Source organism: Mauremys mutica, chromosome 15, assembly GCF_020497125.1.
Source record: "Mauremys mutica isolate MM-2020 ecotype Southern chromosome 15, ASM2049712v1, whole genome shotgun sequence".
In the NCBI taxonomy this organism is placed as follows: Eukaryota; Metazoa; Chordata; order Testudines; family Geoemydidae; genus Mauremys; species Mauremys mutica.
In genome coordinates, this window is record NC_059086.1 from 5,678,627 (window position 1) to 5,702,388 (window position 23,762).

At 53.3% G+C, this 23,762-nt stretch overlaps 1 protein-coding gene across 1 annotated transcript in view; it reads right to left on the minus strand.

The window, feature by feature from the left end:
• PPP5C (protein phosphatase 5 catalytic subunit) overlaps positions 1-4,274 on the minus strand; it is a 43,165-nt gene extending 38,891 nt beyond the window's left edge. The window contains exon 1 of the mRNA XM_044988249.1: positions 4,108-4,274. Coding sequence (XP_044844184.1) covers positions 4,108-4,228 — 121 coding nt within the window. The 5' untranslated portion in view covers positions 4,229-4,274. The remainder of the gene's footprint in view (positions 1-4,107) is intronic.
• Between the last annotated feature and the right edge of the window lie 19,488 nt (positions 4,275-23,762).

A 23,762-nucleotide genomic window follows, 5' to 3' on the forward strand; every position in this document is an offset into this window, starting at 1 on the left:
AGTTTATTCTCCTAAGTGATCCTGGTGTAACTGCTTCTACATTAGGGCTTGCACTGGTGTAACTATTTCAGTTAACAAAAAACAATCACTTCCCAAGTCACAATAATTATACCCATAAAACTTTCCTGTGTAGAGCAGACCTCAGCAGTTAGAAGAGGGAACCTGGAACTGGAACTCCTGGCTTCTACTCTCAGATCTGCTACAGACTGCCTGGGTGACCCCAAACAAGTCACCTCCCCCGCCCCATGCCTCAGTTTCCCCAGCTGTGAAATTAGGATGCCCAGGGGGATGTAGCGGCGAATTAACAAATCCTTGCAAACTGCTTGGAGATCCTGGATAAAAAACAAGAGAAGGGGGAAAGCATTCACTCTGAAACCATAATGCCCTTTCTATTGGCACCCCTGCAAACGGAGCTGAGTGTGTAGGGCAGTGTGCTTCCACTGCTGGCATGAGGCCTCTGCCCTGAACGTAACAACAAATAGCAGCGATGGTGATAATCCTGAGCTCTTCTCCAGCACTTTTCAGCAGTAGATCTCAGAATGCTGTACAGAGCAGAGCAATATCATTATCCCCGTTTTACAGATAGGGAAACTGAAACGCAGAGCAGGGATGCATCCTGCTCACAGTCACCCCACACACCATTGGCAGAGCCAGGAACACAAACCAGAAAAGCAGACTTTGACTCCCTCAGGGAACTGATGGGCAGGATCCCGTGGGAGAACAACATGATGGGGAAAGGAGTCGAGGAAAGCTGGCTGTATTTTAAAGAAACCAGGAGAGCTGGCTGTATATTAAATCAGGAGAGTTGGCTGTATATTAAAGAATCTTTATTGAGGTTGCAGGAAAAAAACATCCCGAAGTGTAGAAAATACAGGTCTGTCGCAACTTATGCACATTTAACATGCGCGATTTCAGCTTTACGCTGAAGGGCCGGAGTCTGAGGGGGTGGGCATGGCTTCAAGTGAAAGAGGCGTGGCCTCAAGATTTAAAGGTCCTGGGGCACCAGCTGTGGCTGGGAGACCCAGGGCCTTTAAATCACCCAGGGGGCTCCCAGCTGCAAAGGCAGCTGGTAGCCCCTGGAGCAAACTAAAGGGCCCGAGGCTCCAGCCACCATGGAGCACCAGGCCCTTTAAATGCCAGCCCCAGCCCGGCTGCCAAAGCTGCGGGCGGGATATAAAGGGCTCCTCCAGACTCCTCACCGCGGCAGGAAGCCCGGTGGAGCCCTTTAAATCCTGCCGCAGCTCCGGCTGCCAAGCTGCAGGCCAGCATTTAAAGGGCTCCTCCAGGCTCCCCGCGGCGGAGGGAAGCCCGGTGGAGCCCTTTAAAACCCGCCCGCAGTTCCGGCAGCGGGGCTGGGGCCAGCATTTAAAGGGTTCCACTGGGCTCCCTGCGGCAGCGGGAAGCCTGGTAGAACCCTTTAAATCCCGCCCGCAGCTCCGGTGGCCGGGCCGGGGCGGCATTTAAAGGGCTCCTCTGGTCTCCCCACGGTGGTGGGAGCCAGGAGGAGCCCTTTAAATGCCACCCTAGTCCTGCCGCCGGAGCTGCAGGCGAGATTTAAAGGGCTCAGGGATATAATTTTCAGTATACGCAGTTTTCGCTTTACACGATAACTGCAGAACAGAACACCCGCGTATGATAAGACTTACCTGTAGTAACTAAGGCAGGCGACCAGCTTGGCTTAACAGTGAAATCCTTGCTGATTTTAAACGCAAAAAAGAAGCTTAAAAGAAGTGGAAGACTGGACAAATGACCACGGAGAAGTATAAAAATATTGCTCGGGCATGCAGGACTGAAATCAGGAAGGCCAAATCACACTTGGAGTTGCGGCTAGCAAGAGATGTTAAGAGTAACAAAAAGGTTTATTCAGGTATGTTAGCAACAAGAAGGAAGTCAAGGGGCCAGTCAGCCTCACCTCAGCCCCTGGAAAAATCATGGAGCAGGTCCTCAAGGAATCAATTCTGAAGCACTTAGAGGAAAGGAAAGTGATCAGGAACAGTCAGCATGGATTCACCCAGGGCAAGTCATGCCTGACTAACCTAACTGCCTTCTATGATGAGATAACTGGCTCTGTGGATGAGGGGAAAGCAGCGGACGTGTTATTCCTTGACTTGAGCAAAGATTTTGATACGGTCTCCCACAGTATTCTTGCCGGCAAGTTAAAGAAGTATGGGCTGGATGAATAGACTATAAGGTGGATAGAAAGCTGGGTAGATCGTTGGGCTCAACGAGTAGTGATCAATGGCTCCATGTCTAGTTGGCAGCCAGTTTCAAGCGGAGTGCCCCAAGGGTCGGTCCTGGGGCCTGGTTTTGTTCAATATCTTCATTAACGATCTGGAGGACGGCATGGACTGCACCCTCAGCAAGTTTGCAGATGACACTAAACTTGGAGGAGTGGTAGATACGCTGGAGGGTAGGGATCGGATACAGAGGGACCTAGACAAATTAGAGGATTGGGCCAAAAGAAACCTGATGAGGTTCAACAAGGACAAGTGCAGAGTCCTGCACTTAGGAAGGAAGAATCCCATGCACCGCTACAGGCTGGGGACCGACTGGCTAAACAGCAGTTCTGCAGAAAAGGACCTGGGGATTACAGTGGACGAGAAGCTGGATATGAGTCAGCAGTGTGCCCTCGTTGCCAAGACGGCCAACGGCATATTGGGCTGTATTAGTAGGAGCATTGCCAGCAGATCGAGGGAAATGGATATTCCCCTCTATTCGACACTGGTGAGGCCTCATCTGGAGTATTGCGTCCAGTTTTGGGGCCCCCACTACAGAAAGGATGTGGACAAATTGGAAAGAGTTCAGAGGAGGGCAAAGAAAATGATCAGGGGGCTGGAGCACATGACTTATGTGGAGACGCTGAGGGAACTGGGATTGTTTAGTCTGCAGAAGAGAAGAATGAGGGGGGATTTGATAGCTGCTTTCAACTACCTGAAGGGGGGCTCCAAAGAGGCTGGATCTAGGCTGTTCTCAGTGGTGGCAGATGACAGAACAAGGAGCGATGGTCTCAAGTTGCAGTGGGGGAGGTCTAGGTTGGATATTAGGAAACACTATTGCACTAGGAGGGTGGTGAAGCACTGGAATGGATTCCCTAGGGAGGCGGTGGAATCTCCTTCCTTAGAGGTTTTTAAGGCCCGGCTTGACAAAGCCCTGGCTGGGATGATTTAGTTGGGGACTGGTCCTGCTTTGAGCAGGGGGTGGGACTAGATACCTCCTGAGGTCCCTTCCAACCCTGATATTCTATGATTCTAGGAGTTAATCCCCTGCACTAATGACTAGACCCCACAAGTCTCCCAGTTCTATCCATCCCACATAAGGCATGCATTTTTAACAGTGACGGTAAACCACCTTTGGAGCAAGTTACCAAGGGTCGTGGTGGATTCTCCAAGATGGGATGGGTTTACATAAGAACAGCCACACTGGGTCAGACCAAAGGTCCATCTAGGCCAGTATCCTGTCTTCCGACAGTGGCCAATGCCAGGTTTCTAAGAGATCTGCTCTGGGAATTATCTGGGGCAGTTCTCTGGCCTGTGCTGCATGGGGGGGGGGGGGGGGTCAGACTAGATGATCTGTTCCCTGCTGGCCTTGGAATCCATGACTAGAACGCAGGAGCCCCAAGTCCCACTCCCCTTCTCTAGCCACTAGACTAGGCTGCCTCTGGCAACCTACCACCCTCTCTGCTCCCCACATAAGACTCACTCTCTGGTAGCCCCTCCCCCACAGCTAGCAAGACCCTCCCACCATCATCCCTCCCACATGCCCCTTGGTTCCCCATCTAGCTGCCCCCTCCCTACAATGGCTCCCTGTGTGCCAGCCCCCTCCCCGCTATGACTCTCCGCTATGTCAACCCATCTGGCAGCCCCTCCCCCAATGGTTCCATATCTGGCAGCCCCTCCCCCCCGACTCCCCCAATGGCTCCGTATCTGGCAGCCCCTCCCCCCCAGCTCCCGCCAATGGCTCCATATCTGGCAGCCCCTCCCCACCAGCTCCCGCCAATGGCTCCATATCTGGCAGCCCCTCCCCCCTCGACTCCCCCAATGGCTCCATATCTGGCAGCCCCTCCCGGCTCCCCCAGTAGCTCCTTATCTGGCAGCCCCTCCCCGCTACCTTTGAAGAACTCGTTGGCCTGGCTCTTGAGGGCCTCCGCCCGGTCCAGCGCCCCGGCCTCCCCCTCCCGGGGGGGCCGCCCGAGGCCGCCGCTCTGCTCCGCCCGCTCTCCCTCCGCCATCGCCGGGCCGTAAAGCGACCCTGGCAACCGCGCGCACCCAACCGCCCCGCCGAGCGCTGCCGCAAACAGCAGGGGGGAGGGGCCGCGAGGGGTGTCGCAAACGTGCGCGCACGCGCGCTGAGGCGCCGGGCCCCTCTGTCAGCGAGGGGGCGGGGCTCGGAGCTCAGCCATAGAGAGGCGGGGGGAGCGAGGGAAGGGCGACTCCGCACCATAGAGTCCAGGGAAGGGGGGGGGCTAGAGTGGCCATGCCCCCCAAGGCTCCATTGGGCAGTGCCCAGTGGGACGTGATTGGGCATCACCTGGGCTGGGGGGAGGGGCATGATTGGGCAGCACCCGGGGGAGGAGGCGTGATTGGGCGGCACCATTGGCTGGCACCAAGGGAGGGAGCAATGATTGGGCAGCACCTGGGGGAGGAGGCGTGATTGGGCGGCATCAGGGGGGCACATGATTGGATGACATCAAGGTGGAGACACGTGATTGGGCAGCATTGGGGGACCAGGCCAGCACATGGCATGGTTATGACTGGGTGGCACCAAGGGAAAATCTCTGAGCCCACATGGGGGGTGCCCGCCCTCCCCGAGTCCTGTCCTGGGGCGCGTGGCCATGGGGCCACAGGACCTCAGCAGGTGCAGCGAGATCCAGCGTGCGGCCCCATCCCAAAGCACCTGGCTTTGATGAGTGCCATGGGCTCGGAGCTGATGCAGAGCAGAGCTTGGGGCTGTCGTCCCCTGAATGAGCCCCCCAAGCCTGAGAGCTCTGCTGAGGACGTGCGGCCATGCTGAATACTGCAAGTCCCCATCTGCTGCACGGGATCATTCCCCCACAGCATCTATTCTGGAGTAATAATAATATCATCCCTAGCTCTTATCTAGTGCTTTTCACGGGTACGTCTCAAAGCACTTTGCAGAGGAGGTCAAGATCATCATCCCTATTTTACAGATGGGGAAACTGAGGCACAGAGTGAGACAGTGACTTGCCCAGGATCACCCAGTTGTGGAGCCAGGATCAGAATCCAAGTGCCCTGAGTCTCAGTCCAGTGCTCAACGTGCTAGGCCACGCTGCTAGATATCACTGGACCTGCCCCTGGGGCTCTGACCGCAGACGTTAGGCTCTTTCCATGATCATCTAGACCCAATCGTCAGGTGCTCAGGGTAAACCTGCATCTTGACCCGCCTCCCCAGGAAGTTCTCCAAGGGGAGCGTTTTCAGTAGCGTGGGTCATTTGGGAACCATCTAGGGAGCTGAGAACCCAGAGCTGGTGGTTAGCCACGGTCATGTTGTGCGAGGGACCAAGAGAGGGGTGCAGGGTAAGAGGTTCTGGCAGCTGCTCCTCATTACCTTCTCTGTGGCTCATGCATCCTGAAAACAGTGCACAGAGCCAGGGTCCTTTATGCTCATTTTGAGGGTAGAGGTCTGGTCTACACTACAGAGTTAGGTCGACGCAAGGCAGCTTTAGTTGACCCAACTATGGAAGTGTCTACACTAAAATTTTGCTCCCGCCGATGTAACTACCCCGCCGCACCGACTTAATAACTCCGCCTCCACGGGCAATGTAAAAGAGGTTGATGCAGTGTCAGCGTAAAGGGCAAGTGACGAGGGGGACGGAGTGCAGAGGAGCGAGCAGAGGGCGGGGTCTTGGGGGGAGAGGCAGAAAAGGGGCGGGGCTTTGGGGGAATGGGCGGCAAGAGGGCGGGGGCTCTGAGAGAAGGGCCAGGGCCTTGGGAGAAGGGGCAGTGCAGGGGGCAGGGCCACAGGCGCCAACTTTCCTTGGTGCCAGTGGGTGCTTGTGCCCCGCGGTCCAGCCCCGACTCCGCCCCCTCCCTGTCCCTCTTGGACCCCTCCCCAAATCACCGCCTCTTCCCCGAGCATGCCACGTTCCTCCTCCTCCCCCCTCCCTCCCAGCGCTTGCCGCGAGAAACAGCTGTTTCGTGGCGCAAGCACTGGGAGGGACGCAGGAGAAGCAGAACACAGCAGCGCGCTCAGGGGAGGAGGTGAAGGCAGAGCGGAGGCGGAGGTGAGCTGGGGCGGGACGAGGTGGGTGTTCCACCCCCGGAGCACTCACGGAGTCAGCGCCACGGTTCGAGCACCAGTGGCCCCCCACTTTTAGGAAGCTTCCACCACTCCTAGTACAGCTGTGTCACGGTAGCCCTTCAGTGTAGCCACTACCTGAGCCAATAAGAGGGGTTCTCCCAATCAGCATAGGTAATCCACCTCCCCGAGAGGCGGTAGCTAGGTTAGTGCTGTCTGCTCCAGGGGTTCGGTCGGTGTAGCTGCATCTTTTTCAGCTTGGAAAAGAGAAGACTAAGGGGGGATATGATAGAGGTATATAAAATCATGAGTGATGTCGAGAAAGTGGATAAGGAAAAGTTATTTACTTATTCCCGTAATACAAGAACTAGGGGTCACCAAATGAAATTAATAGGCAGCAGGTTTAATTTCTAGTGTAGACGGGGCCAGATTCCCAGCTGCACTGCTGTTCAGGGAACAGAAAGCATCTCTGGGGAGAAGCTGGTAAGCATGTTTTCTTTCATAATGCGAACGTGCCGAAACTGAAAATGATGCGCGCCACGCTGAATGGAAACCGCAAATTGGCCACTGTTTGGGAAATAAACAGCAAGTAGGGGGGAGGTATCAGTGTGGAATAGGCTCCCCAGTTGGAATGCTGCGCTATCCGCAAACACAGGGTGTGGTCTCTGTTGAAGGTCATTCTCACGTCTTTCTCTTCCCACGCACTTGAGTTGTGTTGGTGTTTTTCGGGAATCAGGGCCCGCGGCAGAGCTAGTCCCCAGATAGCCTCATCAGCGCAGCTGGCCGGCAGCAGGCTGCCTGACTGGCTACAAGCAGCCAGCAGGCTGGCTCTTAAGCCAGCAGCCTCTTGGTGGCTTCTTAATGCTCCTGTCTACCCCTGTGCCTGCTCCTGTGTGACCAGGTTGCTCCTGCCCCGGCCTTGCACCCAGCCCGGCCTCTGTCCTGCCCCTGCCTTGAACCCCTGGTTGCCTGTTACCCTGCTCGCTCCAGTTCCTGCCCTCCGGTTCGACCCTTAGATCTGGATACTGGATAGTGACTCTGACTCTGACCTCAACCCCAGAGAAAGAGAATTCAGCGCTGGGGACGGGCAGGGCCCTGGGGGATTCTGGGGAATGGGGAATGGGGCACTGGGGATGGGCAGGGTCCTGGAGGATTCTGGGTAACAGGGAATGGGGCGCTGGGGACGGGCAGGGCCCTGGGGGATTCTGGGGAATGGGGCGCTGGGGATGGGCAGGGCCCTGGGGGATTCTGGGTAACAGGGAATGGGGCGCTGGGGACAGACAGGGCCCTGGGGGATTTTGGATAACAGAGAATGGGGCCCTGGGGACAGGCAGGGCCCTGGGGGATTCTTGGTAACGGGGAATGGGGCACTGGGGACAGGCAGGGGGGTGGGACCTAGCATGAGTCTGTCTCAGAGCTGTGATTGGAACCCAGGAGTCCGAGTGCTTGCACCACTGCCCCGCGCTTTCCTGATGCTGCGCACAGACTCCCCTGCAGGCTGGGCAGGATCTACTCTGCCCCAGGGCCCCCCTGTTGTTTCCAGTGTCCTCAACACAACCCCCCCCCCCCCGCCCCAGCCACACGGACACCTCTGCCCTGTGACGGGATGTGAGCGCGGCATCCCGCCTGTCCTGGCCCCGCAGCGTTCCGTCCCGGGCCAGAACCAGGGCGTGGAGGTGGGTGTGTTCATATGAACCCACTTGGAAAAGCCAGCGCTAGCGGGTGAAGAAAGAATTGGTACAGGGAGAGAGATGGGGGGTGGGGGCAGGAGGAAAGGTGTTTTCAGTGGCTGTTGCTGGATTTGAACACCAGGTGCCACTAAGCGTCCGCCAGCCAGGGCTCAGCCCTTCTGTAGGGTCCAGCAGAAGTCACTTCTGCCAGAGGGCGTCTGTGCCTGAGGCGTGCAGGGCAGAGTGTGAGCATGGGTGTGATGGAGCGTGAGTGTGAGCATGGGAGATGGTTTGTGTGCATGTGTGTGAGAGAAAGTGTGCATGTGATTGTGTGTGACAGCTTGTGTGTCTGTGTGATGGAGTGTGCGCGTGTATGTGTGTGAGATACAACAGGTGCGTGATCGAGCGTGTGCATGTGTGATTATGCATGCAAGAGCGTGGGGCTGATTATGTGTGACAGCTTGTGTGTGTGATGGAGTGTGCTCGTGTATGTGTGTGAGATACAACAGGTGCATGATCGAGCGTGTTTTGTGCGTGATTGAGCACGTGTGGGTGTGATCATGTATGCTGTGAGAAAGTTGTGTGATAGAGCATGTGTGTGTGAGCGTGTGTGGCAGAGCACATGCCTGTGACCATGGGTACATGTCTACAACAGACCACGCCAGGTGTCCGTAGTGATGTGGCTAAAGAAAAGGCGACTGGCTTGTAGCGTCCCCTGCACCCTCCCAGAGCAGCTCTTGGGCGCTGGCTCCCAGCTGGGAGGGGGCCGAGGACGCGGGTTTGACCTCTTCTTTCTGTTATTCGTTTGCAACAGAGGGGCAAAAAAGGCCAAGTTAGCCGGCTTCTACCACAGCGACAGCTGGGGACCCGAGTCGGGAGGCCCCTGTCGGAGCCATTGCATGTTTAGTGAAGGAAAACATCCTCCCTTATCCCTGCAGTGAACCTGCCGACCAGAGTGGGGCGGGGAGGGTGTGTGTGTGGGGGGGTGTTGGTTTGGGGGCTTTGTGCAGTTTAGCGAGGGGAAATTATCAAGCTTGGAAGGAAAAGTCAGTTGGCAGTCTTGGAAGTGTGGAGCATCTACTGCTCCTCCATTTTGTGTGTGTGCGTGTGTGTCCTTTTTGTGTGTGTCTGTGTGTGCGTCTCTAGATATCTATATAGCTGTGTCCGGGTGGGTGGGTGTCTGTCTGTGTATCCATGAGTGTCTAGATATCCGTGTCCATATGTATATCTAGATATGTGTGTATCCCTGTCTCTGTGTATCTCTGTGTGTCTAGATATCTGTGAATCAGTGCGTGTCTGTGTATCCATTATCAGAGGGGTAGCCGTGTTAGTCTGGATCTGTAAAAGCAGCAAAGAGTCCTGTGGCACCTTATAGACTAACAGACATATTGGAGCATGAGCTTTCGTGGGTGAATACCTGTTATATCCTTGGGGCAGCCGGTGTAGGAAGCAATCACTTGAGGCCAGAGAGCAGGCAGCTATCCAAAACCTCCATTTTATTTACATATCTACAGAGAGCTTCTCAGCCGGTTGAAACCGGTTGAGCTAGCCCATAATAATCTAACTCAGTTGCCATAGCAACAAAACCATGACAACCAAATACACAACATATTCCTCCCCCTCTAATAAGAACATCCCCTAAATAAAACACACACTAGACTAGAGAAGGAGGATAGACTGCCTCCATTCCCGGCTAAACCCTGGGGATTATTTTGCCCCATCACCGTGGGTTCGCCCTAGCTAAAGATCTAGCCGATGAGGAGGCCTTCTGTCTCTAGGTGGATTACGGCGAACTACTGGTGTTATTGCACCCGAAAGCACTAGGGGCTCAGGGTCCGCAGCACGAACAGGTGAGGAGGTGGTATCAGCTCGTGCTGGGCAAAGGGGTATCTCAGCCGCCGGCAGTAATGGAGGAGAACAGTCAGAAACAGGTGACTCGTGATTCGATCCCTCACCAGAAGAGGTGAAGTCAGACCCCTCAACTGCAGATGGGTCCTGAGGACTGGCATGACCTGGCAACAGCTGATCTACATGTCGCCGCCAGGTAAAATTCTCTGCAGTCCGGACTGTGTAGGAAACAGGTCCTGTTTGAGTGATGACTGTGGCCGGAACCCATTTAGCTCTGGAAGTATAATTCCGAGCCAAAACTGGCTGTCCCGGGCTAAAGGTTCGGTCTTTTGCTCTGGGTGCCCGTCTGATGACTTGATATTGCTGCTGATGTTGCACAATTTGTCGGGGTTCAGAAGGTTTCAGCAGATCAAAGCAAGTGCGCAGCTGTCGTCCCATCATTAGAAAGGCCGGAGATGCGTGGGTCGTAGCATGAGGTGTGTTTCTGTAGGAAAGTAAAAAGGTATCCAGACGCTTTTGAATGGAGTGTTGTCCCCTTGCTGATTTCAAAGCATTTTTCATTGTCTGCACAAATCTTTCAGCTAATCCGTTGGTGGACGGATGATATGGTGCTGACGTGATGTGGTGTATCCCATTTGCTTTCATAAAATTTTGAAACTCCTGAGAAACGAACTGCGGTCCGTTGTCGCTCACAAGTTGTTCTGGCAGACCAAAACGACTAAAGAGTCCTCGTAGTTTTTGGATAGTACTCTCTGCAGAAGTGGACTGCATTATAGAGACTTCTGGCCATTTAGAATGGGCATCTATTGCCACCAAGAACATGCTTCCTTCAAGGGGGCCAGCAAAGTCAACGTGAATACGTTGCCACGGGTTTTCAGGCCAGTCCCATGGGTGTAGGGGTGCCCACTGGGGTGCATTCCTCACACCCTGACATGACATACAAGCTTTTGCCTTCTCTTCAATAGCGCTGTCCAGTCCAGGCCACCAAAAATAGCTTCGTGCAATTTCCTTCATGCGCACTATTCCACAGTGACCGGAATGTAGCTGTTCTAACATCTGTGATCTCAGTGGTGGTGGAATAATGACACGTCTCCCCCACAACAAACAACCAGATTGGACCGATAACTCCGTCCGCTTGGACATGTAGGGAACAAGGTCGGATGAGACCGGAGAGGTTTGTCGAGATGTTCCATGCATCACCAGGTCCATAACGTGGGACAATACTGGGTCAACGCGAGTTGCCTTCTTTATCTGAGTAGCAGTGATGGGTGTATTCTCTACCTGTTCAAAGTAGAAGATTTCCTTGTGGGCACTATCTTGGTGTTTGACCGGCAAAGGCAACCTTGAGAGGCCATCTGCATTGCCGTGTAGAGTGGATTTCCGATATTTGATTTCATATGTGTGTGCTGAAAGTAACAATGCCCAACGTTGCATACGACTAGCAGCTAATGGGGGAATGCCTGTGTAAGGTCCAAAAATTGATGTCAGAGGTCGATGGTCTGTGAGAAGAATAAATTTTCGCCCAAACAGGTACTGATGAAACTTCCGAATTCCAAAAACAATTCCTAATGCCTCACGTTCGATTTGGGCGTAGTTAGTTTCTGCTTTGCTTAGAGTGCGTGAAGCAAAAGCAATAGGTCTCTCTTCTCCTGAAGGCATAATATGTGACACGACTGCTCCCACTCCATAAGGGGAGGCATCGCAGGCCAATTGCAGTGGTAAGGATGGATCAAAGTGCGTAAGAACTTCAGAATTTAGCAATGCATCCTTAGCTTTGTTAAACGCAACATCACAGGCTTCAGTCCACTTCCAGGCCTTGTTCTGCCCAAGGAGCTCATGAAGTGGTTTTAGCAGTGTGGCTAACTGTGAGATGAACTTTCCATAATAGTTCAGGAGTCCTAGAAACGAGCGCAGCTGGCTTACATTTCGAGGTGGGGGAGCCTCCACAATAGCTTTAACTTTTGCAGGGGCCTTATGAAGACCTGCAGAATCAATGATGTGACCCAAATATTCAACAGAGGGCTTGAAGAATTCACACTTGTCTTTGCGAACTCGTAGGCCATACTCTTCCAGTCTTTGTAGGGTAGCCTCTAAATTCTTTAAGTGATCCTCTTCATTTCTTCCAGTGACCAGGATATCATCCAGATAGCACTGAACTCCTGACAAGCCACACAAGATCTGGTCCATAGCCCTCTGGAACAGGGCGGGAGCAGATGTTATTCCGAAGGGTAGACGACAGTATCGATAAAGCCCCTTATGAGTCACAATAGTCAACAGCTCTTGGGACTTTTCATCGACGTGCATCTGTAAATATGCTTGACTCAGATCAATCTTACTGAACTTTTGTCCCCCAGCCAGGCCCGTGAAGAGGTCATCGATGCGGGGAAGCGGGTATTGCTCTGCACACAACACTGGGTTGACAGTGACTTTAAAATCACCGCAAATCCGGAGAGAGCCATCTTTCTTCATGATTGGAACGATAGGAGTGGCCCATGAGCTATGGGTAACTGGTATTAGGACTCCATTGGTGACCAGGCGCTCCAGGTCTGCTTCAACTTTTGGCCTCATGGCATATGGCACAGTTCGGGCTTTCAGATATTTTGGTGGACTGCCAGGTTTAATGTTCAATGTCACAGTGATTCCCTTCATACTTCCCAAATCATCTCCAAAAACAGCAGCATGTTTCCTTAGTATAGGGGTTAGACTGGTTTCTTCCTTAGTCAACCGGTGCACTTCTGCCCAGTTCAGTTGAATCTTCCCAAGCCAAGACCTACCCATTAAGGCTGGGTAGTTACCTCTCACCACAAACAGTGGCAATTTAGCCACCTGTCCATTGAGCTCCACCTTAACATCAATAGTGCCCAGCATAGGCACAGCTTCTCCCGTATACGTCTTCAGAACAGTTTTTGTTGCCTTAAGTGGAAGATGCTGTAGCTTTTCTTTATACACAGTCTCGGAGATCAGTGAGACGGCTGCACCGGTGTCCAGTTCCATGCGTATACGTTTGCCATCCAATAACGGGGTTACCCAGTATTCATGTGAGCCCATTGCCAAAGACAAAACATGCAGTGGCACTTCCTCTTGCGATGAGGTGTCACCTTGATCATCCTGGGTCTGCTCTAGGGTATGCAGGGTTCCTCTTTTTGTCGGCCAGACCACAGGCCTCTTTTTCTTTTGTTTACAGGCACACTCAATGTGTCCCTTTTTGCCACAGTGTCGACACACCAGGTCCTTACACCAGCATTCTGATGCCTGGTGACCCGGCTTACCACAGCGGTAACATTCTTGAATCTGCACAGTTTTGTGGGTCGGTTCTTGTGACACTTTTTGCACCCTAGGGGGTGCACCGATGTATTGTGCCTCCCTTGTAGCCAGTTCCATGGAGACAGCAATATCAACAGCCTTCTGTAAGGTAAGCTGAGCCTCTGTCAGTAGGCGCTTCCGTATAGCTTCACTGTACAGGCCACACACTAACCTGTCACGCAGGGCATCATGTAACATTTCTTTAAATTCACAGTGTTCTGCTAGCTTTTTTAAAATGGCTACAAATTGTACAACTGTTTCATCTTCCTTTTGGTCTCTTTTGTGGAACCTATATCTTTCAGCAATTACCAGTGGTTTTGGGGAGAAATGAGACCCCAGGATTTCCACAATGTCACTGTAAGATTTAGTTGCTGGCTTAACAGGGTGTAGTAAGCTGTGTAGCAGGGAGTAGGTTTTAGCCCCTACAACACTTAAGAATATTGGCACCTTCTTCGCTTCTGTAATGTCATTTGCAATAAAAAAAAGCTCAAAACGCTCAGTATACACATGCCACTGCTCTGTATTCTCATCAAAAGGCTCCAGGGGCCTGGTCAGAGTAGCCATGATTTTTAGTTTCACTTTCACAGTCAGTGCAAAGAAGCAGCTTTTTTTCTTTGTTTGGTCTTTACCTTGACTTCTACTTCCTTCTGTTACTGGAGCAGCACCAGGATCCCACCCTCGTCGCCAGTGTTATATCCTTGGGGCAGCCGGTGTAGGAAGCAATCACTTGAGGCCAGAGAGCAGGCAGCTATCCAAAACCTCCATTTTATTTACATATCTACAGAGAGCTTCTCAGCCGGTTGAAACCGGTTGAGCTAACCCATAATAATCTAACTCAGTTGCCATAGCAACAAAACCATGACAACCAAATACACAACAATACCCACTTCGTCGGATGCATGTAGTGGAAATTTCCAGGGGCAGGTATATATATGCAAGCAAGAAGCAGGCTGGAGATAACGAGGTTAGTTCAATCAGGGAGGATGAGGCCCTCTTCTAGCAGTTGAGGTGTGAACACCAAGGGAGGAGAAACTGCTTTTGTAGGTGGCTAACCATTCACAGCCTTTCTTTAATCCTGAGCTGATGGTGTCAAATTTGCAGATGAACTGAAGCTCAGCAGTTTCTCTTTGAAGTCTGGTCCTGAAGTTTTTTTGCTGCAGGATGACTACCTTTAAATCTGCTATTGTGTGTCCAGGAAGATTGAAATGTTCTCCTGCCGGTTTTTGTATATTGCCATTCCTAATACCTGATTTGTGTCCATTTATCCTTTTACGGAGGGACTGTCCAGTTTGGCCAATGTACATAGCAGAGGGGCATTGCTGGCACATGATGGCATATATCACATTGGTGGACATGGAGGGGAATGAACTGGTGATGGCGTGGCTCACTGTCAGTGCTGACCCCAATGCAGCACTAGGGGGCACTGTGCTGCAAGGAGCGGGGCTGGGGTTCAGTAGGGGGCACTCTCTTGCTGTCAGAGGCTAGGACTCTTCAGCTTGGAAAAGAGGAGACTAAGGGGGGATATGATAGAGGTCTATAAAATCATGAGTGATGTCGAGAAAGTGGATAAGGAAAAGTTATTTACTTATTCCCGTAATACAAGAACTAGGGGTCACCAAATGAAATTATTAGGCAGCAGGTTTAAAACAAATAAAAGAAAGTTCTTCTTCACGCAGCGCACAGTCAACTTGTGGAACTCCTTACCTGAGGAGGTTGTGAAGGATAGGACTAGAACAATGTTTAAAAGGGGACTGGATAAATTCATGGTGGCTAAGTCCATAAATGGCTATTAGCTAGGATGGGTAAGAATGGTGTCCCTAGCCTCAGTTCGTCAGAGGATGGAGATGGATGGCAGGAGAGAGATCACTTGATCATTGCCTGTTAGGTTCACTCCCTCTGGGGCATCTGGCATTGGCCACTGTCGGTAGACAGATACTGGGCTGGATGGACCTTTGGTCTGACCCGGTACGGCCATTCTTATGTTCTTATCTCTCGAGTGTGGATTTTTTATCCCCCTGAGGGACATAGCTATCCCAATCAGGGCTGGCTCCAGACCCCAGCGTGCCAAGCGCGCGCTTGGGGCGGCGTCCCGCGGGAGGGCGGCAGGCGGCTCCGGTGGACCTCCTGCAGACGTGCCTGCAGAGGGTCCGCTGGTCCCACGGCTCCGGTGGAGCATCCACAGGCATGCCTGCGGGAGGTCCACCGGAGCCGCGGGACCAGCAGACCCTCCACAGGCACGTCTGCGGGAGGTCCACCGGAGCCGCGGGACCCGCGACCGCTACAGCGCCCCCCATGGCGTGCCGCCCTGCTTGGGGCGGCAGAAATCCTAGAGCCGCCCCTGATCCCAATATACATTTCTAGTGTAGACGGGGCCAGATTCCCAGCTGCACTGCTGTTCAGGGAACAGAAAGCATCTCTGGGGAGAAGCTGGTAAGCATGTTTTCTTTCATAATGCGAACGTGCCGAACCTGAAAATGATGCGCGCCACGCTGAATGGAAACTGCAAATTGGCCACCGTTTGGGAAATAAACAGCAAGTAGGGGGGAGGTATCAGTGTGGAATAGGCTCCCCAGTTGGAATGCTGCGCTATCCGCAAACACAGGGTGTGGTCTCTGTTGAAGGTCATTCTCACGTCTTTCTCTTCCCACGCACTTGAGTTGTGTTGGTGTTTCTCGGGAATCAGGGCCCGCGGCAGAGCTAGTCCCCAGATAGCCTCATCAGCGCAGCTGGCCAGCAGCAGGCTGCCTGACTGGCCACAAGCAGCCAGCAGGCTGGCTCTTAAGCCAGCAGCCTCTTGGTGGCTTCTTAATGCTCCTGTCTACCCCTGTGCCTGCTCCTGTGTGACCAGGTTGCTCCTGCCCCGGCCTTGCACCCAGCCCGGCCACTGTCCTGCCCCTGCCTTGAACCCCTGGTTGCCTGTTACCCTGCTCGCTCCAGTTCCTGCCCTCCGGTTCGACCCTTAGATCTGGATACTGGATAGTGACTCTGACTCTGACCTCAACCCCAGAGAAAGAGAATTCAGCGCTGGGGACGGGCAGGGCCCTGGGGGATTCTGGGTAACAGGGAATGGGGCGCTGGGGACGGGCAGGGCCCTGGGGGATTCTGGGGAATGGGGAATGGGGCACTGGGGATGGGCAGGGCCCTGGAGGATTCTGGGTAACAGGGAATGGGGCGCTGGGGATGGGCAGGGCCCTGGGGTATTCTGGGGAATGGGGAATGGGGCGCTGGGGACGGGCAGGGCCCTGGGGGATTCTGGGTAACAGGGAATGGGGCGCTGGGGATGGGCAGGGCCCTGGGGGATTCTGGGTAACAGGGAATGGGGTGCTGGGATGGGCAGGGCCTTGGGGGATTCTGGGTAACTGGGAATGGGGCACTGGGGATGGGCAGGGCTCTGGGGGATTTTGGATAACAGAGAATGGGGCCCTGGGGACAGGCAGGGCCCTGGGGGATTCTTGGTAACGGGGAATGGGGCCCTGGGGACAGGCAGGGCCCTGGGGGATTCTGGGTAACGGGGAATGGGGCACTGGGGACAGGCAGGGCCCTCGGGGATTCTGGGTTACAGGGAATGGGGCACTGTGGCTTGGCAGGGGGGTGGGACCTAGCATGAGTCTGTCTCAGAGCTGTGATTGGAACCCAGGAGTCCGAGTGCTTGCACCACTGCCCCGCGCTTTCCTGATGCTGCGCACAGACTCCCCTGCAGGCTGGGCAGGCTCTACTCTGCCCCAGGGCCCCCCTGTTGTTTCCAGTGTCCTCAACACAACCCCCCCCCCCGCCCCAGCCACACGGGCACCTCTGCCCTGTGACGGGATGTGAGCGCGGCATCCCGCCTGTCCTGGCCCCACAGCGTTCCGTCACGGGTCAGAACCAGGGCGTGGAGATGGGTGTGTTCATATGAACCCACTTGGAAAAGCCAGCGCTAGCGGGTGAAGAAAGAATTGGTACAGGGAGAGAGATGGGGGGCGGGGGCAGGAGGAAAGGTGTTTTCAGTAGCTGTTGCTGGATTTGAACACCAGGTGCCACTAAGCGTCCGCCAGCCAGGGCTCAGCCCTTCTGTAGGGTCCAGCAGAAGTCACTTCCGCCAGAGGGCGTCTGTGCCTGAGGCGTGCAGGGCAGAGTGTGAGCATGGGTGTGATGGAGCATGAGTGTGATGATGGGAGATGGTTTGTGTGCATGTGTGTGAGAGAAAGTGTCCATGTGATTGTGTGTGACAGCTTGTGTGTCTGTGTGATGGAGTGTGCGCGTGTATGTGTGTGAAATACAACAGGTGCGTGATCGACCGTGTGCATGTGTGATTGTGCATGCAAGAGCGTGGGGCTGATTATGTGTGACAGCTTGTGTGTGTGATGGAGTGTGCTCGTGTATGTGTCTGAGATACAACAGGTGCATGATCGAGCGTGTTTTGTGCGTGATTGAGCACGTGTGGGTGTGATCATGTATGCTGTGAGAAAAATTGTGTGATAGAGCATGTGTGTGTGAGCGTGTGTGGTGGAGCACATGCCTGTGACCATGGGTACATGTCTACAACAGACCACGCCAGGTGTCCGTAGTGATGTGGCTAAAGAAAAGGCGACTGGCTTGTAGCGTCCCCTGCACCCTCCCAGAGGAGCTCTTGGGCGCTGGCTCCCAGCTGGGAGGGAGCCAAGGACGCGGGTTTGACCACTCCTTTCTGTTATTCGTTTGCAACAGAGGGGCAAAAAAGGCCAAGTTAGCCGGCTTCTACCACAGCGACAGCTGGGGACCCGAGTCGGGAGGCCCCTGTCGGAGCCATTGCATGTTTAGTGAAGGAAAACGTCCTCCCTTATCCCTGCAGTGAACCTGCCGACCGGAGTGGGGCTGGGAGGGTGTGTGGGGGGGGGTTGTTGGTTTGGGGGCTTTGTGCAGTTTAGCGAGGGGAAATTATCAAGCTTGGAAGGGAAAGTCAGTTGGCAGTCTTGGAAGTGTGGAGCATCTACTGCTCCTCCATTTTGTGTGTGTGCGTGTGTGTCCTTTTTGTGTGTATCTGTGTGTGCGTCTCTAGATATCTATATAGCTGTGTCCGGGTGTGTGTGTGTCTGTCTGTGTATCCATGAGTGTCTAGATATCCGTGTCCATGTGTATATCTAGATATGTATGTAGCTCTGTCTGTGTGTATCCCTGTCTCTGTGTATCTCTGTGTGTCTAAATATCTGTGAATCAGTGCGTGTCTGTGTATCCATTATCAGTGGGGGAGCCGGGTTAGTCTGGATCTGTAAAAGCAGCGAAGAGTCCTGTGGCACCTTATAGACTAACAGACATATTGGAGCATGAGCTTTCGTGGGTGAATACCCACTTCGTCGGATGCATGTAGTGGAAATTTCCAGGGGCAGGTATATATATGCAAGCAAGAAGCAGGCTGGAGATAACGAGGTTAGTTCAATCAGGGAGGATGAGGCCCTCTTCTAGCAGTTGAGGTGTGAACACCAAGGGAGGAGAAACTGCTTTTGTAGGTGGCTAGCCATTCACAGCCTTTCTTTAATCCTGAGCTGATGGTTTCAAATTTGCAGATGAACTGAAGCTCAGCAGTTTCTCTTTGAAGTCTGGTCCTGAAGTTTTTTTGCTGCAGGATGACTACCTTTAAATCTGCTATTGTGTGTCCAGGAAGATTGAAGTGTTCTCCTGCCGGTTTTTGTATATTGCCATTCCTAATACCTGATTTGTGTCCATTTATCCTTTTACGGAGGGACTGTCCAGTTTGGCCAATGTACATAGCAGAGGGGCATTGCTGGCACATGATGGCATATATCACATTGGTGGACATGCAGGTGAATGAACCGGTGATGGCATGGCTCGCTGTCAGTGCTGACCCCAAAGCAGCACTAGGGGGCACTGTGCTGCAAGGAGCGGGGCTGGGGTTCAGTAGGGGGCACTCTCTTGCTGTCAGAGGCTAGGACTCTTCAGCTTGGAAAAGAGGAGACTAAGGGGGGATATGATAGAGGTCTATAAAATCATGAGTGATGTCGAGAAAGTGGATAAGGAAAAGTTATGTACTTATTCCCATAATACAAGAAGTAGGGGTCACCAAATGAAATTAATAGGCAGCAGGTTTAAAACAAATAAAAGAAAGTTCTTCTTCACGCAGCGCACAGTCAACTTGTGGAACTCCTTACCTGAGGAGGTTGTGAAGGCTAGGACTAGAACAATGTTTAAAAGTGGACTGGATAAATTCATGGTGGCTAAGTCCATAAATGGCTATTAGCCAGGATGGGTAAGAATGGTGTCCCTAGCCTCTGTTCGTCAGAGGATGGAGATGGATGGCAGGACAGAGATCACTTGATCATTGCCTGTTAGGTTCACTCCCTCTGGGGCACCTGGCATTGGCCACTGTCGGTAGACAGATACTAGGCTAGATGGACCTTTGGTCTGACCCGGTACGGCCATTCTTATGTTCTTATCTCTCGAGTGTGGATTTTTTATCCCCCTGAGGGACATAGCTATCCCAATCAGGGCTGGCTCCAGACCCCAGCGTGCCAAGCGCGCGCTTGGGGCGGCGTCCCACGGGAGGGCGGCAGGCGGCTCCGGTGGACCTCCTGCAGACGTGCCTGCAGAGGGTCCGCTGGTCCCACGGCTCCGGTGGAGCATCCACAGGCATGCCTGCGGGAGGTCCACCGGAGCCGCGGGACCAGCAGACCCTCCACAGGCACGTCTGCGGGAGGTCCACCGGAGCCGCGGGACCCGCGACCGCTACAGCGCCCCCCATGGCGTGCCGCCCTGCTTGGGGCGGCGGAAATCCTAGAGCCGCCCCTGATCCCAATATACATTTCTAGTGTAGACGGGGCCAGATTCCCAGCTGCACTGCTGTTCAGGGAACAGAAAGCATCTCTGGGGAGAAGCTGGTAAGCATGTTTTCTTTCATAATGCGAACATGCCGAACCTGAAAATGATGCGCGCCACGCTGAATGGAAACCGCAAATTGGCTACCGTTTGGGAAATAAACAGCAAGTAGGGGGGAGGTATCAGTGTGGAATAGGCTCCCCAGTTGGAATGCTGCGCTATCCGCAAATACAGGGTGTGGTCTCTGTTGAAGGTCATTCTCACGTCTTTCTCTTCCCACGCACTTGAGTTGTGTTGGTGTTTCTCGGGAATCAGGGCCCGCGGCAGAGCTAGTCCCCAGATAGCCTCATCAGCGCAGCTGGCCAGCAGCAGGCTGCCTGACTGGCCACAAGCAGCCAGCAGGCTGGCTCTTAAGCCAGCAGCCTCTTGGTGGCTTCTTAATGCTCCTGTCTACCCCTGTGCCTGCTCCTGTGTGACCAGGTTGCTCCTGCCCCGGCCTTGCACCCAGCCCGGCCTCTGTCCTGCCCCTGCCTTGAACCCCTGGTTGCCTGTTACCCTGCTCGCTCCAGTTCCTGCCCTCCGGTTCGACCCTTAGATCTGGATACTGGATAGTGACTCTGACTCTGACCTCAACCCCAGAGAAAGAGAATTCAGCGCTGGGGACGGGCAGGGCCCTGGGGGATTCTGGGTAACAGGGAATGGGGCGCTGGGGACGGGCAGGGCCCTGGGGGATTCGGGGGAAAGGGGAATCGGGCACTGGGATGGGCAGGGCCCTGGGGGATTCTGGGTAACAGGGAATGGGGCGCTGGGGATGGGCAGGGCTCTGGGGGATTCTGGGTAACAGGAAATGGGGTGCTGGGGACGGGCAGGGCCCTGGGGGATTCTGGGGAAAGGGGAATGGGGTGCTGGGGACAGACAGGGCCCTGGGGGATACCTGGTAACTGGGAATGGGGCGCTGGGGACAGACAGGGCCCTGGGGGATTCTGGGTAACAGGGAATGGAGTGCTGGGATGGGCAGGGCCCTGGGGGATTATGGGGCACTGGGGATGGGCAGGGCTCTGGGGGATTCTGGGTAACTGGGAATGGGGCACTGGGGATGGGCAGGGCCCTGGGGGATTCTGGGTAACTGGGAATGGGGCACTGGGGATGGGCAGGGCTCTGGGGGATTTTGGATAACAGAGAATGGGGCCCTGGGGACAGGCAGGGCCCTGCGGGATTCTTGGTAACGGGGAATGGGGCACTGGGGACAGGCAGGGCCCTGGGTGTAGCCCTGAGGATTAATCTGTTGGTCTGTATAAAATGTCTTTTTGATAAAAGTGTGTAGGCTGCATAGATTAATAGGAATTTGCAATAGCTGTAACGCAAGATTCCTAGAAACTTCTAAGCCAGACATCCTGGCCTATTTCCTCTGTGACGCTGAAAGCAACCTTTAAGACCCTTACTCAGAAAAGTAATAATAGGAGACAAACCTACGCAAATGTCTAGGGACTTTTTGAATGTCTGCTAAACTTTCACCTAGTTAGGGTAAAAAGGAGGGTATTTTTTACCACAAATGTAACACGTACACCCGCAAGCTACTATATAGCTGTCATTAGTACGCACACAAAAGGTCAGCCAATGAAAACAGGTACCCTCACCTTTCCATGGGGGAAAGACAAATTTGGGCATAGGAGGAAGGATTTCTCCCTATAAAAGGTGTGACAATCCACCATTAGACAGGCGATACATCTCTCTGTTTCCTTATCATCTCAACCTGCTTCGAAGCCTCTTTCTCCTATGAAAGCTGTCAATACTAAGTCGTAGTATTAATTCTTCTCAAAGTTGTGAGTATGAACATATTCTTATTTCTGCTAGATTATTTAGGTTAAAAAGAGGGTTTCACTCATAACCAGTTTCTTTGTAACTTCCTCTAGCAGAGGTGTGAAATTTACTCTAGCGCTTATTTGCTACAAAGTGCATTTAGAACTGTGTAATATCATATCATATCTCTTAAAAAACTGTGATATTTTGTAACTTTGTAATCTCAAACTGCTTTTAACATTTTACATTTACTTCTTGTTTCATTGATTTTAAATAAAAGGTCTTGTTTGACTAATTCTGTCTCAGTATGGTTTTTCTGTCACATAACCCAATCTCCTTGTATAAATTCTGTGAAGCCTGATTCAAGACGAACTTTATCTTCTGATCACATATATTGGCGAGCCATACCCATATTATTAATATCTATCAATTATTACTAACATTACTAATTAATTAGAAAATTAATTATTAAATAAAACTAAATTAAGTGGATAAATTCCACTGTCCCTACTAACCCTCCCCAAATCAGGCTACATGGGGGATTCTGGGTAACAGGGAATGGGGCACTGTGGCTTGGCAGGGGGGTGGGACCTAGCATGAGTCTGTCTCAGAGCTGTGATTGGAACCCAGGAGTCCGAGTGCTTGCACCACTGCCCCGCGCTTTCCTGATGCTGCGCACAGACTCCCCTGCAGGCTGGGCAGGCTCTACTCTGCCCCAGGGCCCCCCTGTTGTTTCCAGTGTCCTCAACACAACCCCCCCACCCCACCCCAGCCACACGGGCACCTCTGCCCTGTGACGGGATGTGAGCGCGGCATCCCGCCTGTCCTGGCCCCACAGCGTTCCGTCCCGGGCCAGAACCAGGGCGTGGAGATGGGTGTGTTCATATGAACCCACTTGGAAAAGCCAGCGCTAGGGGGTGAAAGGAAAGAATTGGTACAGGGAGAGAGATGGGGGGCGGGGGCGGGAGGAAAGGTGTTTTCAGTGGCTGTTGCTGGATTTGAACACCAGGTGCCACTAAGCGTCCGCCAGCCAGGGCTCAGCCCTTCTGTAGGGTCCAGCAGAAGTCACTTCCGCCAGAGGGCGTCTGTGCCTGAGGCGTGCAGGGCAGAGTGTGAGCATGGGTGTGATGGAGCGTGAGTGTGAGCATGGGAGATGGTTTGTGTGCATGTGTGTGAGAGAAAGTGTGCATGTGATTGTGTGTGACAGCTTGTGTGTCTGTGTGATGGAGTGTGCGCGTGTATGTGTGTGAGATACAACAGGTGCGTGATCGAGCGTGTGCATGTGTGATTGTGCATGCAAGAGCGTGGGGCTGATTATGTGTGACAGCTTGTGTGTGTGATGGAGTGTGCTCGTGTATGTGTGTGAGATACAACAGGTGCGTGATCGAGCGTGTTTTGTGCGTGATTGAGCACGTGTGGGTGTGATCATGTATGCTGTGAGAAAGTTGTGTGATAGAGCATGTGTGTGTGAGCGTGTGTGGCAGAGCACATGCCTGTGACCATGGGTACATGTCTACAACAGACCACGCCAGGTGTCCGTAGTGATGTGGCTAAAGAAAAGTCGACTGGCTTGTAGCGTCCCCTGCACCCTCCCAGAGGAGCTCTTGGGCGCTGGCTCCCAGCTGGGAGGGGGCCGAGGACGCGGGTTTGACCCCTTCTTTCTATTATTCGTTTGCAACAGAGGGGCAAAAAAGGCTAAGTTAGCCGGCTTCTACCACAGCGACAGCTGGGGACCCGAGTCTGGAGGCCCCTGTCGGAGCCATTGCATGTTTAGTGAAGGAAAACGTCCTCCCTTATCCCTGCAGTGAACCTGCCGACCGGAGTGGGGCGGGGAGGGTGTGTGTGTGTGTGGGGGTGTTGGTTTGGGGGCTTTGTGCAGTTTAGCGAGGGGAAATTATCAAGCTTGGAAAGGAAAGTCAGTTGGCAGTCTTGGAAGTGTGGAGCATCTACTGCTCCTCCATTTTGTGTGTGTGCGTGTGTGTCCTTTTTGTGTGTGTCTGTGTGTGTGTCTCTAGATATCTATATAGCTGTGTCCGGGTGTGTGTGTGTCTGTCTGTGTATCCATGAGTGTCTAGATATCCGTGTCCATGTGTATAT